At 38.7% G+C, this 19,489-nt stretch overlaps 1 protein-coding gene across 1 annotated transcript; it reads right to left on the bottom strand.

Moving 5' to 3' along the window:
* Nucleotides 1–392: 392 nt before the first annotated feature.
* Nucleotides 393–5,039, bottom strand: MYCN (MYCN proto-oncogene, bHLH transcription factor). The gene is made up of 3 exons (XM_053459831.1): nt 4,890–5,039; nt 3,032–3,830; nt 393–1,236 (listed from the first exon to the last, which is right to left on the bottom strand). Exons 2-3 carry the CDS (start codon nt 3,756–3,758, stop codon nt 617–619), a joined length of 1,347 nt encoding a protein of 448 aa, XP_053315806.1. The 5' UTR covers nt 3,759–3,830; nt 4,890–5,039; the 3' UTR covers nt 393–616.
* Between the last annotated feature and the right edge of the window lie 14,450 nt (nt 5,040–19,489).

Genomic DNA, 19,489 nt, shown 5'->3' with positions numbered 1-19,489 from the left:
GTATACAGGCATTGTAAGAATTAGTACAGTACATAACAAAGAAATTAACAATATATTTGTATACAAAACATGCTCCTCAAACATTGAGGTGTTACAGTACTTAGGTCTGAGCTTTCAGTCTAAAATTGGTAGTTAACAGCGTCCCCGCATAGCCCAAGATAATTGTACAAAAAGGCAAGTGGATGAATGATATTTACAAGAATTTATCAAGAGGTACAAGTGCTAAACCCCCAAAAGTAACATCCGTACAAAACGGTATAAGCACCATAAAAAACGAAAAACAAACAAACAAAAAAAAACAGGATAAAAAAAAATTAAAAAAGAAAAAATAAAGAAAAAATGTCAGCAGCTCAAAAATGCTCACAAAATGAAGAAACCAAGTCTGGAAAAAAATAATAAAAATAAAAAATACAGTAAATAATTTGGCAGTCTATTCAAAAACACCTCAAAGTCATCCAGCTGTTTACAAAAATTCCATATAAAAATGTATTTTCAACTGTAGAGTGAACTGGATTGAAATAAAACCAAACATTCAGAAACGTCAAAACGCTTTTGTTGTATAAAGAAAAAAAAAAGTGCAAAGTGGCAGTGAGAGTTCAGGAGGGGAGAAAGACAGTTAGCAAGTCCTTGCATGTTCCAATTTTTTAAGCAACTGTTGCTGTCTGAGTTGCAGTTTTTCTTTTTCTTGCAAGAGTTTTTGCTCATCGGCCTGAAGGGAATGGACGTATTCAGTGGCTTTTTTCAGGATTACTACTTTAGCGGCTTTGTCATTTTTAGCAAGTTCTGGTACGTGGTCCCTTAGCGTGAGGAAGCTGGATCTCAGATCATTGCGGCGCTGGCGTTCTAGAATGTTGTGGTTCCGTCTTCTCTCGCTGTCTTCCGAGTCGTAGTTGCGTGGGCTAGAGCTTTTCGACTTCGGTGGCATAATGCTCTTAACAACACGAGGCACCTCATTTTTTTGCTTTTTTGGGGGAGGGACCACTTCCTCAGTTTCCACGTATGGGGAAGGAGCTGCGTAGTTGTGTTGCTGATGAACAGGGGCACATCTCTTGAGAATCAAATCACTTTGTGTGGCCTTTCCTTGAGCCAAATTGATGTTCTTGGAGCGTACAGTGATTGTAAGCGATGTAACAGACTTGGAGGAAGTCCGCCTTTTCTCCACTGTTACAACATCAATTTCTTCCTCCTCCTCCTCTTCTTCTTCTTCTTCTTCTTCGTCATCGTCTTCTTCATCATCTGAAACCAGAAATCCAAAAGATCAGTATACCTATTCTGCATTATGTTAAGTATTAAAACGCAACAAAACTCCAAAATGCATAAACAAAACAGCAAAAAATAAATAAAAGCCCAACATAATCAACAGCCATCTATGATTATATCCAATAACCTTAATCATATGACCGCATACTATCGGACAGGCAGAAGTGCTTCGTATGCAAGTCATGACCTCACTAAACGAATTATATTAAATACAGTGCATTGTAGAGTTTGCCAAAGGCTTCATGAAAAGCACAAACTGGGGGATTTACAGTACTGGGGAAAAATGCATTAACTCTACAAATCTTCTGCCTGTGTGACTGCAAATCCAGACAATCGCTGGATTTGTTCTTGTGCAGCGTGTGTGTCTGCTCAGCTCTGTAGGCCCCTTTAAGCCAGAAATTTGGTCCAAGGCCAAAAAGACAGCTGTTTGGAGGAAGCACTTCCTCACTCAGAGCTGTCAAGGCGCAAACATGAAAAAGGGACTGTAGACAGTTTATGGTGATGACCCCTATGTGCATAAATAAGCTCAACTGTTCAACAATTGACTGTTCTCGGCTCTCGAAGCAAAAGACCCCAAATAGATTTTCCACATGATGTGAATTCTCTTCGTAGGGTTAATGTCCCCGACAGTAAATGCCTACAAGAACAGCTAGGAATAAACACCTTGCGTCATCCTGTCTTAAACACCCTCGCTCTCCATACTTTAAATAAATGAAGTGCCCCAACTCCTAATTAGTGAGGCAGTTGGATAAATAGGAGGCTCTCAGAACAGCGGGACTTGGTAGATAGATGGTGTTGTAATTCTGCCTGAGACCTCGCTCATTAAGTTGGCAAGCATCTGTTACTAGTAACTAATGTGATAGGATTACCTTTAGATACACAGTAACCCGTCTGCTGCTTTGACCGCTTAAAAAGAAAGGTCTCTCTAATTCAATGAACCCATTCACAAGCAAAAATATACTGCCACCTACTGGTGGCATAGATCAATACATCAATGCAGGCATTTTTTTTTTTTTAATATGGTGTCTAGGTCATACAGAAAGGACTCTTAGTTATCCGGAGCTATGTTATCATCAGCAGTTTCAAACAAAAAAACTTTAGGAATTAGCAACAGGGTTTATTAGCTAATTTAATTTTAAAGCCACAGTTGATCGCTTTTTATAAAAAAAAAAAAAAGTGTGACCTTGACAATAAAATAAAATAACAAAATATATACTGCTGCCACATCAATAAAGCTTCTCATAAATAAAAAACCCAACAAGACAAAAGGGATACCTTGGATCACACCCGATTGCCGAGTGCAATAATCATAAGGAAGGGACTACATTTATAATAAATATGTTCCAGAAAGAAATATTTGTTTAAAACATTATCAATTTAATTTTGACCGTAAACCACTCTACTATCCCAATTTTAGGATGTATGCCAAAGTTCAAAGAAAACACTAAGAAGTCCACCGTATGCTTGGATCCACTACAGGGTCAAGTAAACTGATCTTATCAGGAGTGCCAATACAAAACATAGACGTGAAACACAGTGTTATTGTAACAATCACCCATCCAGCATGAACCGGGTGTAACGTGAACTAAGTACAATTTGTCTCATACAAAAACACTCACACAAAACACTTATAGAATGTATTAACGCATTCTGGCACATACGCATAATCACTTATAAACATGAATAATTACATAAAATAAGGTCAGAAAAGTACATTGACATGTTACAGTTCTGAACAAGAGACAAACACAAAGTCTTGATGTATAGTTACCTGATTCACTGTGGCTGTCACATCCAGAGCTGGAGCTGGTCATGCAGGAATGAGCGTTGCTCTTGCTTGGTGCAGCAGAAGGTACAGATGAAGAGGGAGAGACACTGCTGGAGGCACCAGCTTGGACACCTCTGCAATTCTCCCCCTTGTTGACTGGGAATGGAAACACCACTGCTGGGTCAACACAGTGAGTTGCAGGGTTGTTCAGATCCTCCCCTCGCACTGTGATGCTGCTGGCAGTAAGGGTCCCAGGCTGGCTGGTGTTGGTGGCTTCTACAGCTTTGCCCAACTTCTCGCTTACAGCCCTTTCCAGCTTTTCCCTGGCTGAGAAGCCGCTCCACATACAGTCCTGGATGATGATGGACTTCAAGTTGCAGGGAGACAAACCAAGCTCTGTGTTCTGCAGCAAACCCCAGCCAGATCCCCCCAAAAGGTCAGTCTCGGGGGGCAAAAGAAGCAACTCAGATGCCCAGTCCAAGGAATTCCCTTCAGCAGACAACCCATAATCCAGCAAAGGCCACTGTCCGGGGGACAGAGGGTCATTCTGCAGCCCAGCTCGACTGGGCGAGAGAGGAGGAGTGGGAAGTAACTCAAACTTCTTCCATATGTCTTCCCCTGGGGGAGCAGAGTCCGGGCCACACAAATAAAAATCATCCTCGTCCGGGTAAAAACAAGGCTGCAAGGAGTCAAACTCCAGATCTGGGTTCTTACTCACAACACCAGGCATCTTCCAGCTCCTCGACGCCTTTAATCTTTAACACAGATGTCTTCTTGTCCAAAAGAGGAAGTCAAACCCTACCTGGAATATCAAAAAAAAAAAAGAGGCACAAGTGAGACTTCCAAATTCTATAGAAGAAAAAAAATAAAAGAGAGCGTCTTGTCGGCTGGTTCTAGACTGAGCAACAAAACCCTACAGTTGGAAATGCCAATGATCAGCGGGATGGAGGAGGAGAGTCTGTGCTTGGAACTGCATTCAGAGGATGCATGGATGTGTTTGCTGTAATGGGAAGGTCCTACATCACATCAGCAACTCCCACCCTGCCTGCCCTCACTGCATGGCAATAATGTATGTATATATATATATATATATATATATATATATGCCATATGCATGGCAACAATGTATATCTATACCAAGTTCAACAACCCCTGCAGCAAGAGCAACATTACACACAAGCAGCATGTATAGTATAGTGTGACTATCCACACATACTACCTGGGCAAATACACAGGATTAACATAATATAGTTTTATTGCATAATGCTGCAGATATAGAACTCACAACACGATCTCCTACAAATCACAATGATCATGATTATGATAAGATCAAAAAAAAAAGCCATCTGTGAGATTCTGCAGCCTTTTTTTTGGAGGGGACACGCAGTCTGTCAGCATCCATCAGACCACACAGGCAGAGAATAAAGGCAAAGTATAGAGGGCTGGAGATATAGTATCCCTCTGCATATAAATTAGCAGCATATGGGCACTGGGACATGCAGATCAATGTGCAGACACACACAGCATTGGCTGGGAGGGGTGCAGACAACATACCCACCGATATATATATATTACACATACATATATATATATATATATATATATATATATATATATATATATGTGTGTGTGTTTATATATATATGTAGATCTTCAGTGCTAGATTCTGGGCTTTATAGAAGGTATAGACTGCACAGACAGATGCATGCACGTTATATAGGATGCTAGACTTTAATGCAGACAGCGCTGTGGATGCAATCAGAGGGCGGCATGCATCACACACATAGTGGACAGGGTGGTGTATAGGAGGGGAGGTGGAGACAGATGAATGGTGAGAGGTGTATAGACAGAGCAGTCTTACCTCTGTGCGGGCTGTCACCGGGAGCGCAGGCACTGAATGCCCTCTGCCACTGCAAGCACTAGCACCCAGCCTGGGACCGCACTGTGTCTGCACCCTAGCGCTGCATGCACTGGCTCCCGCACACTGTCACTGAACGCACTTTCAAGCTGTTGGATATTATTAACCCAAAAAAAAAAGACACACCCGGGAGAGGGGAGGGGCGAGAGAGGGAGACAGGAGAAAAAAGACAAGACCCCGTTTCACCCCGCCTCCTCCTCAGCCATTAGCCCGGCCTACCTGTTTCCATAAAAAGCATGGGCGGTGCTGTTTCTTTCGCGCCAAAATCTAAGCTCCTCCTCTTTTACTCATACTTACTTAGATATTTGCGTGTGGCGGCTGCGGTGGTTATCGGTTGTCAGGCTCTGGGGGGGGCAGTCGCTGCAGGCTTGAAGGCGATGTGGGAGGCTAGTGGGACGGGGTCTTTCTCAGCCAGCCGGGGGAAGGTGGCGGGGGTTTATCATTATCAGGAGACATTGGCTGTTAGCGCTGTATATCAATGCACGGAGCTGGTGGCGCGGCATATACCGCATTATACTCTGTGGATGGTATTGTGTGGCGGGGGTATTTGAACAGAGGGGATTTGTTGATCCAGTCTGCTTGGGCTGGATTGTGAGGAATCCCCGCTCCCTGGGGTTTCCTGTATATCGGACTACAGAAAAGCCCTTACGTGGGGGCAAATGAATGTACGCTTGGTAGACTGCTGGCTTTGCATGTATACAACAGGCAGGGGTTGGCACCCCTGTTGCTCATGGTGTACATTTATTGTGGTCTGTGGTGGGCAATTTAATGATGTTCTATGGACCTTCACAACTTTGTATGGCCACTTTGCCTTATTATTATACTTTATTTATAAAGCGCTGACAAATTCTGCAGTGCTGTACAAGATGAACATTTTACAGAGAATGACAAGTACGATACAGCAATTGACATACAGATACAAGAGGAATGAGGGGCCCTGTTCCTGCAGGAACTTACAATATAGGTGATTGCCTATCCTGACAGTAGGTGCAGATGCCAGCCTACCTGCAGGAGTTCGGAGATCAGCTCCTGCATCCAATAAGCCCAGAATTGCTTTATGTATGGGGTAGGAGTTCATTGTGTGCGTGGGGTATCTGCGCCCTGCATGCAGTATAATCTGTGCGTTGTGCCCATTACATTCTATTATGAAGCATAACATATGGGAGGGAGGGCACTTTCTCTTGAGCAGATCCATTACACGTTAAGCCAGGCAGTGATTTCATCTTTCACCTACTTGGCATGCCCGTGTTTATATTCCTCCCCTGCACTTTTTGGTGTGTGTGGGCTGATCAGTGAGGTACAGGCTCTGTTACCCCCTCCCTCCCAGGCTGCCTGTGGTTAGTAAATAAGGCTTTGGCGTCCTAGCTTTTCCTCGAATAGGGCGACACCTAGTGGCCGCAGGCAGAATTCCCTGCTGATATAACCAGGAGCGCTCGCCCCAGCCCTTGATGTCAGTCACACCTAGAACATGTAACACGAATGTGTGTGGACCTGTGCTGGTTGCGCAACATAGGTCCGCGTTATATAACCCCTGTTATGTGATGCTTACTGCGTTGGATCACGGTGTGACTATGCAGTATTTCTGAGTAGTAAAGTTTGGATGATGAAACTGTTTTGTAAGCACTTTTAATTTTTTTTTGTTATTATTATTATTATTTATTAACCAATGTCAAGAGCCAATGTGTGTGTGTGTGTGTGTATATATGTGTTTTATAAATAAAACCATACTTGAGTTTTACTGTTTCCAGTATAAAGGGAAGGTAGCAGATCTTGATTGATATGTAAATATATTGTGACCAGACCTTAGGGTTTACTCTCCTCCTCTCACACAGGTGTCTCATTAATGGTGTCCTGAGAAGCCTTGAAATTGTTTGAGTGTCATTTGGTTTAAAATGCAGTGCAGTCCCTCTGATTTAGCTCCTTGGTAAGCAATGTAGCCATGAAAAATTCCAGGACTCGCCAAATTTGGGGTACTTTGACGTAGTGGCGGGATAAGCAATATGTGGCCGTATAGTGTAATGGAATCCCCAATGTTTATGCCTTAGGTGTGTTTGAATGGCATGGACTACACATTGCCTCCTACTTGGGGGTACGGCTCCTAAAATGTATTTGCTTTAAATAAAATAAACAAAGTAATGGAACTCATGCCACGGGTAAGGTCCCTTTTATGTGCATAAAACGATATAGTTGCAACACTGGGCTAAGTAGGTCATGAGTGCTTATTAGCGCTACGTGTGGCCCCTTCTACTTTAGACACCCCTCTGAAGAACATGCACCCACATCTTCAGTTGCTAGCAATATGATTAACCCCTTAAGGACCAGGCATTTTACGCCAGTGTACACTGCAAGGTGTTTCGGAATTTTTACTGTCTTGCTTTAACTGTAATTGCCCCCCCTTCTGTTTAATGTAACCACCTAGACCAGCTTATTTTATTTTTTTTTTAGTAGGGGCACAAAAGACTCCCTTCTGGAAGGATTGTCATTTTTAATATGAAGCATTTTTTATATGAAAAAGTTCACGGTCTCAGTGCATTTTCATTACCAGATTATGTGGAAATACAGGAAGAAATGTATATCTGCGTTCAGTGATATTCCATGGTTACATAGATGTTATGGGGTCTACAATGGAATATTTCAGATGTTAAACACAGAATATTTGCCATTTTGTTTACTGGGCTAATGCCTCATTTGCAGCAGTATGGTGGTCCTGTGTTTCAGTCTAACCCAGTGTAGGTTGTACCAAAACGCATTTTCTCAAAGTACAATTCCACTTTTTTTTTAATCCCCAAACTTGAAATTCCTACTGAGTTACTGGGCCCGTGTCTCATTTGGGGACGTAGGATGTTTAACCCAAGAAAATTTATTTGCAAAAAGCTAGGCAACCTAAGGTATTAAACCCTTTTGGTACCTCAACAATTTTGCCATTTTTGTGGTATGTTGGTTCAGCGATTATTCCCCTTTTCCTGCATATAGTGTACCCATGTAAACTGTATATTGGCTTTTCAAGTAGGTGCTGCAGAAATTTCCTGCGTTTTTGCCCCACCAATACTCCTGTTAGATTTTTTTGCACAGGGTATGTGTTATGGCAGAGAAACCTGGCCAAAATTGTTTAGCTGCATCTCCTGATTACAGAAATACAACATGCTTTCTAGAGGGCCTAAATGTTGTGTTGGGGCAATGGGATGTAAGGGTTTTTTCTTATCTTTATAATTTTTTAAAACATCTTTTTATTTTTTGTATTGTACTTTTTTTAAAAAAAAAAACCTCTTGAATATGCTATTGATGTTGCAATGACATCACTTAGCTCACTTGTTTTTGTTTTTTTTAATTTTTTTCTTTTAATTTTTTTTTTTTTTTTCCTGATTTGTGTTTCGGCATGGTTTCTCGCTCTTCTGCCTGCAAATTTGCCATTTGACATTAATTTGCAAAATGCACATTTTTCTTTTTTTGGGTGGTGGTATGAATTTAAACAAGTCAAAGTTGGGGGTCTTACTTGGGTGTGCAATAGCCACTCACCAAATCTTACCAAATAAAAGTGAAAATCTTCTACTTCACCAAAAAGCCCTCGGCGCAAACTAACATACTTCCTAACTACACTTATTTACCCCCGGGCAAGAAGACAAACCAGGGATACACCAAAGACTTATCAAACTGAATAAAATCACTCATTTAGTATGAATAAGTAGGCCAACCAAACCTGATAGCTATAAAAAAAAAAAAAAAAAAATCCGATTGGGCTAAAACAAAAAAAGTTTAAAGTCCTACTAACTGAACTTAGCAGCTAAAGCAGCCCTAACCCTAAAATTCCTTACTAAATAACTCTAATGCCCAACTCACTAATGTAAAAAGAGCTAAATTCCCTGCTAAACACCAATTTGATTTAAAACATATTATTAAATATATGCATGTGATTGGTTAAAAAAAAAAGCAAACTCTTAAGAGGAAATAATTTTGGATGGGCTGGAGCTCAGCATCCAGACAGCCACTGTCAGCCACTCCGCCAAAGATCGCAGCAGGAGTGCTGTACTGGTGGACTTTTACACGTTTTCAACGATAGGAATTGCAGGGAATAATACGTCCTACGTTGTGGAGGGGTTAATGTATGTGGGCCACATCAGAAGTATTAATACTCTGCGTTTAATCTATTGTACTATAGAAAATAGTGTACTGTGTAAAGCTATCGCTTTCAATCTAGTGGTAACAGGGGAGTTGATTTGAAATATTTTTAAATCACTTTACTGTGACTTATGAAATGCCAATTGGCTTCTCCTGCAGAAGGACCCAGTGGATGATGGTTAACGGTGACGTTGTTCAGTTTCCATTAAATAAACCACAATATCGTTGGAAGTTTGTGAACACAATTAACTTTTTTTTTTTTTTTTTTAGGGTAAAATAACAGCAAATTGAAATGCGTCTCTCTCCGCTCCGGCGGTGTGCGGTTTAAAGTTCATCTGCGTTACTTTATATTGCAGGAACAATTTTATTAGTTTTTGACTATGAAATGCTAAACTGAAGCTTTAATTTGAGGGGTCAGTTTTCTGGATTTATTGACCTCGCTCTAGAATGCAACTGGAAATTAATCTGATTCTTGCAAACTCCTCCCCACCCCAAGTTAATCTGTAGCAGATGAATCTTTTATTTGTGGTTCTTAGTTCTGTCAATTTGTCTGTAAAGAGATGGCTTCCTGGAAATGAGATCCTAATCCTGCAATAACCATCAAGGGAAAGTAGCGTTTGTAATTCTCCAATGACTCATTATAAATTTTAAAATTTATCTTGCAGAGACATTAAAATCCTCAACAGCACTTTAAACCTGGACTTTGCCAATTCTGCATAACTCTTTTGAAGATTATTATATCACAGGGTGCGTGTAGTTATTGTATTAACGCAGTAGGAGGCCCATTCTGCTTCCTTTGTGTATTTGCTTTGGTTTAGTGTTGTCATGGGGTGTGTGGTGTATTACTACCCTATTAAAACAGTGGTAGAAATGAGTTGAAGTCCTAGGTTAATTGTTTATTATTATTATTATTATTTATCTTTTATTTATATAGCGCCATATAAATGAGAGGTTTTGGTTATATGAAGAAGCGCAGACAGTTTTTGTATACATTGTACAGCCAACACACTGTATTTGCAGCATGCTTACACTGTTTGGTAGGCCTCATATTATACATTTGTATTATTTGAGCCTGAGACTAGTTTAGCGCAGCACCTTTTTTTCTTTTCTGTATTTATATAGTGCCAACAGTTTACGCGGCGTTTAAATCCTCGTTATTCTGGCCAATAACAGTTATTGTCTTTTGTATGAACATGCTATTCCACCCCCCCCCAAATAAAAGTTCCCATTTATGATTATCTGGGGCTAGCTCATCTCACACATGGCTGGTTAGCTCTACTCATGTGGCCAGCTAGTCCAGGCTCCCTGAGCAAAGAGTAGGAGGGAAACGGCGGTAACTGACCCGGAGATGCTCTATTAAGCTTTGCAGATATGCCTATCAACGTCTTGTTGGAAGTGGGTTTTTCGGGGGGGGGGGGGTCCTGATTGTATTCAAGGGAAATTATATATAAAATTGGCATTTATTTGAGCTCTTGTGTTTAGCTAATAAACCTTAGCAAGTCTGTCTCTTTATTTCCCCCTGAAGGTGTAATAACTTAACTTTTTTTTTTTTATTTCATTTTTTGTTTCTCAAGTAACACCCTCTTGAAGAAATGAACTTTTATGTGATTAAATTCTGGAAAGGGTTTGGCAGACTCATGCTTATCAATATGATATTCGTGGCATTATCTTTAATATAAAGATATTTGTTGGCAAGGAAAATAAACATTTTTGTTTGGAGATAATAAAGCCTTTTTTTTTTATTTTTTTTTTTTTTATTTTCTACTTAATATTCTGTATTGTATACATTGTATACTAAATGCATGGGGGTGGTTTATTTCTATTGTTCTTAAAAATAAATACATTTTTATAATACATAAATAATGGCTCCACGCCCGCCCGGGAAGGGGTACTGTGTGCCTTTGTGATCGACATTTTTTTTTCTCTAGTTCCTTGCTAAACAAAACTGACTGCACTTTCTAGTGTGTTTAAATTAGTATATCGTAGTAGGTCTGTCATTTTATTCTTTCCTCTTGAGATTTAGTGATACACTATAAAGAAGAAGCATTTTTTGTTTCAATGGCGACAACCCATCAGTACCTGTGTTTTATGACGATTAAGTGTTCCTGGGAATAATTATGCATAAGAACCTTCTCCATGATTAAAGAATAATTTCTAGTAAAGATTTAGACATTCAAAAGTGCTAGAAATTGTGCTTTTAATATTCCACTTAGTTACAAAAAGCCTTAAATTCAAAATACAGCATCTTCGAGGAATATATGTAAAACAAACCGAAGAGCTTTAAAAGATAACCCGCAAAAGCGTAACTATTATTTAGAGTGGTAGCAAGAAAAGTGCTGAAGTCCTTTAAATTTGCGACTAAACTCAGTGGCATGTTGCTGCTAAGTCTGATCTATAGGACGGTGAAGAGCCAATGGGGGTTATGTATAAAAAGTGAATATGGTGAAAAAAAGTGGTCCTCACCAGTGTTCCCTCTAAGCTGTGCTCTTGTGCGCGCGCACATAGCTTTTTTAGAGAGCGCACACGTCCAAAAATTGTGCGCACAACAGTTTTTCCCCAAAAAAGAAAATAATTTTTTGGAAACTTTATGCGGTGAGGATATTGTGCGCACAAAATTTTTGCTCTGTGAAAATTTTTGCACAAGAGAAATTTTCTGCGCACGCCAACTAAGAAAAATTAGATGGAACATTGGTCCTCACCATAGCAACTGACTAAATTGTCTAATAAATTTAATCCTCAATGTGATGATAAGGTGAAGACGCCAAGAACATAAAGAACAGAGTAGAGATTAGAAAATAGCTGCAATATTATTTTAATTTCATCTATTTATATCTATTTTATAAAGTCATCCATACGTTTTTACCTAAACCAAGTAAGACATCTACCAAGTTAATCTGAAACTGGCATGCTAAAAAAAAAAACTCCATATAAGTGCAGAGTTAGAACATCTACTTTATTTTTATTTTTTGTGTTGGCTCCTTGAACATGAAACTCTGTACTTGTCTGTTCTGAAGTGCGGATGTGAGAAGGAACACTTGTCACTCTGAAGGCTGCCTATGATGTCATTCTGAAGTGAGTTTCTTATTTGAAACCTGATGCATTCGCATAAATTATACGTTTATCGTCTCGCAGAGGGCAGAGCTCTAAATTTTAATTTTGTCCTTTTAACATTAAAAGCGTATATATCAGTTTGATCTGAAAGCTCTGAACATCTGTTCCAAACAGCTGGATATAAGTGACAACATTTAACCCATTCTGTTATACACAGCAATGGCAAAAGCACATCATTTTTTTTTTTTGGCATTGAGGTAGGAGCCACTAAAACTGTAACCATGAGTTGTACCCAACATGACTGGCTGTATGAGGCAGTGCTTTAACTGTTCCCTGTCTCTGGGCACAAGTCCTTGTGTGTTGTCCCCCTATTCTTTAACCTTGACCGTCTAATCATACTTTTGTATTGAAATGATTCCCAATGTTTAGGACCCAGATGTTCCAAAAACTTTTCCATCCTGTATGTGTGATACAGTGGTGTGTGTATGTATGTATATATATATATATATATATATATATATATATATATATATATATATATATACACATAATTCTTTTTTATTTTAGAAATACTTGTAAAAATAGGTGAGGTGCGTAAAAACTGGCTAAAGGTCCTAGAACAAATGGCTGATGTGGTCAGAATGCTATATAAATGCTTAGATGAGAGAGAAAATTTGTAACACAAATTGTCATGTTAACCTGATGCCAACAGTCAGTAAATTGTACTATCATTATTGCCCATCAGTGACAAGTACTGTGTGTCCCTTGGGACTTGCATCTCCTGGAGGTAGTTATTATATAAAAGGAAATGACCTCGTCCTGTCAATCATTGTTTCCTTGAGCTCAAAGGCAATTGATATTTTTTTTTCTTTACCACTAGAGAAAATATATGGCAGTTTTCTGAAAATTAAATAATTTTATGTGCAAATTTTTCACATTCTCTTAATAACCGTCATGGAAGTAAGCATTAGCCTGAAAATCAGAATATCAGCTTGCTTGCCCGACAACCCCCCCCCATGTACTCTCTACTTGCTGCAGACTTTTGTACTGTCCTTGCCAGATGCCCATGAGCAGCAGTTTCGGTTGTATACATATGAATACTCGTGCTTATGTTTCTTCGGAACATTTATATGTATGGAAAAAGACTGATACAGATTTGAATCTACCTATTGTAATTGTACAACCTCTACAGTAGACTATAGGTGCCTTTTCACCTTGTGTTCCAGTTGGAGTTGTGTATAAGGCTAAATCCATTGACAAACTTTTAAAACTTGTCCGTTAAACTTCCAATTACCATTTAATGCCCATCGTACTTAACCCCTTCAGTGTGCATACACTTACTATGTCGCCATTTATTTCTGTAAGTCTTATTGTTTGGCACTGCAGAGTATTGTTATCATGATTCGGAAGTCACTCTATATTCTACATATTAGAAGGAATATACTCTGTCAGATCCAATAAGTCACCCTGTCACTGTGTCTGGGAAATGTATTCACTACAAATGATGCCAGCATTTGTTTTCATAATGTTACGGCTACAACAATACTCATCCGTCTGCCTCCAATTAATCTTTTAGGAGTGCTAACAGCATTTGTGTAGCACAGAAAATCGGACATGCAGGTTGCGATAAAAAGGTATTAGTTTTTCTTAGAGTAAAACATTCCTAGGAGAGGTGAGCATAAAAAAAGAAATGGCTGTCCTAAAGACATTGCCACGGCGCTCCTGAAAAGCAGTCACTGTAATTTACACCTCTGCGCAGTACATTCCTTCTTCACCAACACGGATAACATTAAAGGGGCTCTCCAGTGTCCCGTGCCCCTCATCATCAAACATGTTAGTACTTTATGAGTACTTTACTATGTATCTTCAACCTGTTAAGAAAATGAATGAAGTCATGTACACTATTAAAAGAAGCTGCAGCACAACCCTCTACCATGGTCCCATGTTTGAAGCCGCCACTCAGTAGCAAGAGAACATTCCCTCTGCATATGTGCATGGGGCCGGGGGTCTCATTTGATTTCCCCCTGGAGCTGAATGACAGTGAGTGCATCACGTGATAGGAGCTGGGGTAGGGAAAAAGGTTTGTGCGTTAGGAGGATTCTGCAGAATTCCTATATGCATTTGCAAGAGGAACCAAACAAACTCTTACAAATGACTGCTTAGTTACCGTATCCATTAAAGTGCAAGCATGGGGAATCCTACATGTCATGCAGAATCGTATTACTGGGGTATATGATATGCATTATATATCTCTCTGTTTGTCCGTAACTCTCATAATCTCCAGCCAGCATATGCGGCACCAAATTGTAATTGTAGTTAAAACGCTACTGCAAGTACTACAAAACAAAAACTGTCTGCGCTTCTCACCCTAATAAAGTTGGCAACAAATATATAAACATAATATAAATGAGAGGTTTTGGTTATATGAATTGGCCAAAGCATAATTAAGCTCACCCGCCACGTCAAGGCACACTCTCAATAGGATGAGAACCTACTCTCACCTCCTACGTAGTGGGCACACAAAGCAGTTTATACGGCTACCAAAACCTTATTAATGTGTTGGGTGAGGTGCAATTAAACCTCCTCCCAATTAACCCCTGGACAGCAAGCTGCAACCCGACTGATGCGGAGCCAACAACCTCCAATATGTGCATGCAGGGAAAAGAAAAGGAGCTTAGCGCACCAACATTTTTCCATTCCCTTCAAGTACTGCATGTTCGCTTCCAACCTCAGTGAGCTTCTGCTGCGGAAGTGCTTGGCTGTCCCTGTGTAACGCATAGTTAATCAATCTTCTCACCCATTGAATTATGCACGGCCAGCCCAGTCCTTCATGCTGGAGAAAGTGTAGGCCATTCATCTACTTTTTGTCATGTACCATTGAAATGTGTACCCAAAAAAGAAAATGGAATGTTTCTACTGATTTCTTATCTAGATTTTTTTTTCAGTCTTGCCTTAACTGGCCCATTATCTTTAAACCCAGTACAAATCCATAAAACCTAAAAATCCCAAGAATCCATGCACATACCCCAAATTAACTCCATGCATGCCCAGGAAGCTCTTTTACCCCTGTCCTTCCTGTTTTGGTATCTATTTGTTTGATCTTTGGTTCTGCTATGAAATGCTAAAATTGCACAGATTTTCCACCTCGTCTTCATCACCAAGTGCATCAGGTATGTAATTTCCATGTGTTATCTGCATGAGAAGTGTTTACCTCAACGTGTGTTGGAGTCATACCCAGCTGCAGTTAAGGTGATCGCTTATATGAGCACCATGTGAATCTTCTAATTGCCTTAATTACTGATTTGTTCCATTGATTCTGTTAGAGTGAATGCGACACAAATGAACATCTGTTATCATGCCAGCGGGATTTTAAAATGATATGTGGCCTTTATAAACTGGCACAGGTGAGCAGCCAACATCAGCTTTCAGTGCTCCCAAAATAGACGCTTCTAAAGGATCCCATAAAGCTGTGATATATTGATAAAAATGTGTCTGTAAACCAAGGGACAGCACAAGCGGTACATTTGCACTAATCAACGGGCATCGTAACCCTAAACCTTTATCTTTCAGAATCTGCATTCTACCTTGCATTAAAGCATTCAGGTTTCATTCAGGTTTACTCCATAAATCTATATGGAGGTATGTATATGTATCTAAATAGAATATTATCCCTAAAAGTGTGCCATCTTAACTTCCTTTTCCTTTACTATTAAGTTTCTGAATTGGTCTACGAAGCGTTTATAAAGGTTGGATGAGGACAAGGCAAAGAACTTTGGAACAGTAAAATTGATTGGTCAAGCTAGTTTTTCCATACATCTCAGTTTACCTGTAGTACAATCGATAATCTCAAAACAATTTCACTAACTGGGAAAAAAAGAACAAAACAAAAAGCACATGTTATAGACGGTATATGAATTAGTAATCAATGTAGTTTTTAAGTTTATTTAATAATACCAATAGATGTTATTCCCTGATCTGATTTGATTATTGTATATTTCATTCTGTTCAAAATGAACATTCAAATGGTTCACTTCACCAGGTAAGAACAGTATAGTGGCACAAACTGGATGTTCATGACTCCTGGATATATATATATGTATATATATATATATGTGTATATGTGTGTATATATATATATATATATATATATATATTATTGTTAAGTTAATAAATACATCTTATTTTACATTTTTTTTTGTTGGGTTGTCGGCTGTATTTTGATATACTATAAGTAGAAAATGTAAATGCAAAATTTTTTAAAAAAATGCGAAATTCAGGTTTTTACAAATGTTGAGTAAAATACCAATATAGTTGGCTATGTAGTTATTAGCTATAAGTTGCCACAAATTTTTCTATTTTCACTAGGGATTTTTGTGAAATATCAATTATTTGTTATCAGCTACTCTTAGAAGTTGTTTATTTAGGTCACCTTGGAAGCTTTACCTTCCCTCACAGCTTAGATTATCTGATATTTAAGGTTGCAGTGCATTCCAATACATCATTACAAGTCATTAGAAAGGCATTTTGTGACCTTCCAATTTACCCCACAGAGCTTTATCAATCAATCAGAACTTTGTGTGTTTTTCTATCAACACCAATGCTCTCTGTATCCTAAAGAAAGAAGCCCATGGTGGTTCCTCACCATCGCAGCACGCACCATTGACAACATCCCACCAGTCCACCAACACATGACAAGTTTGATTCATTGCCTGTTGCTTTGTTCCACGACATGCTATGCATAACATTCAGAGGAAAGAATGTTTCCAAAAAATGCTATTTTTCTCTCTTGGAGAAAACATTTCATTAAAACTCCAGCAGTAATGTGGAGAGAGGGGGCATCCTCATTCTAGATTTATCATCAATGGGTTTAGACCCATTCTCAATTTACATCGTGGTATAATTGCATTTACTTCAGATTCTTCTCATTGTTATGCTTTTTAATCACTTAAAGTAAGGCTGCTCCATTCTTCCATTTATAAAACCTCATCATACTGTGTTATTACTGACGGGCTCTGTTATACAATCCCACCGTGTTTAACGTAAAGTAGATCATTGTATGCTATACGGTTCCGTGTACTGCATAGCCTTATGCTGATTTAATTTATTTGATTAACGTATTTGATTAATTTATAAGAAATGAAACCTTTGGTCAGGGACATAACCCAATTTTATATATTTTATATGTTAAAATCAGATTTGACTCCATTTTCATCTTACATCACCTTCTCCTGGAGCGTAACCTGATGTAAGTACGAGGACCGTCTGTGTACTTTTCTGTACAGCTAGGAATTTCCTTACACCTGACTGTGAGGCTTCTCAAAATAAAATATGTTTCTGCTCTGAAGTTTATCTTGGCAGAACATCATACCTTCAGAAAAAGATTAAATGTATCCTGTTCAGACCTCCAGCTTCTTGTAACGTTACCTAGGGCTATATACAGTAGTCCAGATGTTGATCGTTTCAGTGAACTAAATGTGAACATGTAGCAAGGAAATGCCTCTGTGTCTAAAAACCGCTCCTGAATTGTCTTTTTGTTTCTCAAAATAGATCTTTGATACAAAGTATTTAAGAAGCTAACACCCTAAAGTAAAAAAAAAAATTATACATAGACATATCGGAAACAAAAAGATACAATTTATTTCAAAATTCCAATAGAAGGAAGTTTTAGATCTTGAGAACCGACATCTCAAGTTCCATACATGAACCTTTTAATGCACACAAGAATCCAAAACGCTGATCCGCCAGATCCAAGTTCATTTGATTTTCTTTTTGAATATTTCACTATGTTTACCAGTAAGGGCGCCACCATTAAATATTAGGGTTTGTTTGCTTTTTTTATTATCATATCTGGGTATGTTTTTAACTTTGGATCACTTGACTACTTGATACCAGTTGTGGGATTTTGCAGCCTAGCACCAAACTTAAATTTTCAAAGCCTTGTGAGTTTGGGAAAGGTTTTTTTTTTTTTTTTTTACTATACATTGTGTGGAAGCCTATGGAATCATCACCTAGAAACATGTCATCTGAAAGTTATTAACCTAATGAAACAAAAAGAAAACTGGCTTTAATTTTGAACCATACCCCATAATGTCAACTCTGGGTAAATAAGCTTTGTTTAAAAAAAAAATGCAGTTAAACAGAATTGTAATTTGATGAGAGTATAATTTAATGTTATTTATTAAGAGGATTGAAGTGATTCCTTACATATTGAACATTTTTGTTCTTTAATCTTATCTAAACCATAAACAATATTTTATATAAAATGTATGTTCATTCTGGAGGAACTTTTAAAATGTCTGTATTTAGACAGTAGCTATGGTGTTTTGTTTATTGGTTTATTTCACATTCCATGTTATCTGTAACACTAATTCTTCCACAGATATAAAACTTGCTTTATTTTCTTTTTGTTTTTACTTAAGGATCGTCAAAATTACCTTTCGTTATTTCTCATATGTTTTAAATTGTTTGTCTGCCTTCGGCTAGTTCTAAATTTAAATTTACAGGAGAACCTTTTGGTGTTCTGTGTTCCGTTGTCCTACTTGCAGTGGAAATAAGATTCCGGTGTGATCTAAACTGAATGTTCATGGGAAACGAAGGACAATTTGCATGAAATGCCCTGGATATGTTTAATAGAGGCAGATGTTTCTGTGAAACACACCAGTAAAACTATTAAATGTGCCAATATGCAACAAAGCATTTCGTCTAAAGACATTAAACAAATGTTTTTTGTAAGTAGCATGAATTGGTCTCAATTGCGTAGAAGAAGTGAGAAGAAAAGTATCATGCAGGACTGATGCTATGTTTTTATAGGGGTTAATATTCATATTGATGAATGGAATGGTCCAGTCAGCCTGTTGCTAGGACCGCTTTCCAGGCATAACCCATACTACCTGAAATATGTGTCATACAACTTTTATATCTCGATCATGTGCCCAGTTGGCTTTAGAATTAACCATTGGCTCTCAAAGGATTTTTCAGTTTGGAACCAATGCAACCACATTGTAGTGGTGGCCATAAATGTACCATATTTCCCTTACACATACATACACATAACTGCACACTATCCCTTAATATATACACAAGCACCTATATACACTTTATCACACTGTACCAATATATACATATTGCAGTGCAAGTGTATCCAATGCAGACTCACGCTCTTCAGTTTCACACTTTTCAACATCACACACACACACGCAACCACTGTTATGACTCTTGCAGGCGTTTTGGGTTGTGATAGGGCATTCGTGAATGAGACAGTTCAAGCTGATGGGTCCCACGAGAGAAAGACACAATACTAAACTCTTACAAACAGCCTCTAGCACCTTATATTTAATGTATTCTTAGTCGTGACTGCTTCTAACCATGTAATGCAG

The sequence above is a fragment of the Spea bombifrons genome, chromosome 3 (assembly GCF_027358695.1).
Source record: "Spea bombifrons isolate aSpeBom1 chromosome 3, aSpeBom1.2.pri, whole genome shotgun sequence".
Classification (NCBI taxonomy): domain Eukaryota; kingdom Metazoa; phylum Chordata; class Amphibia; order Anura; family Pelobatidae; genus Spea; species Spea bombifrons.
The sequence above is the reverse complement of the archived record's forward strand: the minus strand, read 5'-3'. Positions and strand labels throughout refer to the sequence as shown.

Excerpts from the sequence above, each read along its gene's own strand:
- MYCN (XM_053459831.1), bottom strand. The coding sequence starts at position 3,758 with ATGCCTGGTGTTGTGAGTAAGAACCCAGATCTGGAGTTTGACTCCTTG. Across the intron at positions 1,237-3,031 it reads TGACAGCCACAGTGAATCAG|ATGATGAAGAAGACGATGAC; the intron begins GTAACTATACAT and ends TTCTGGTTTCAG.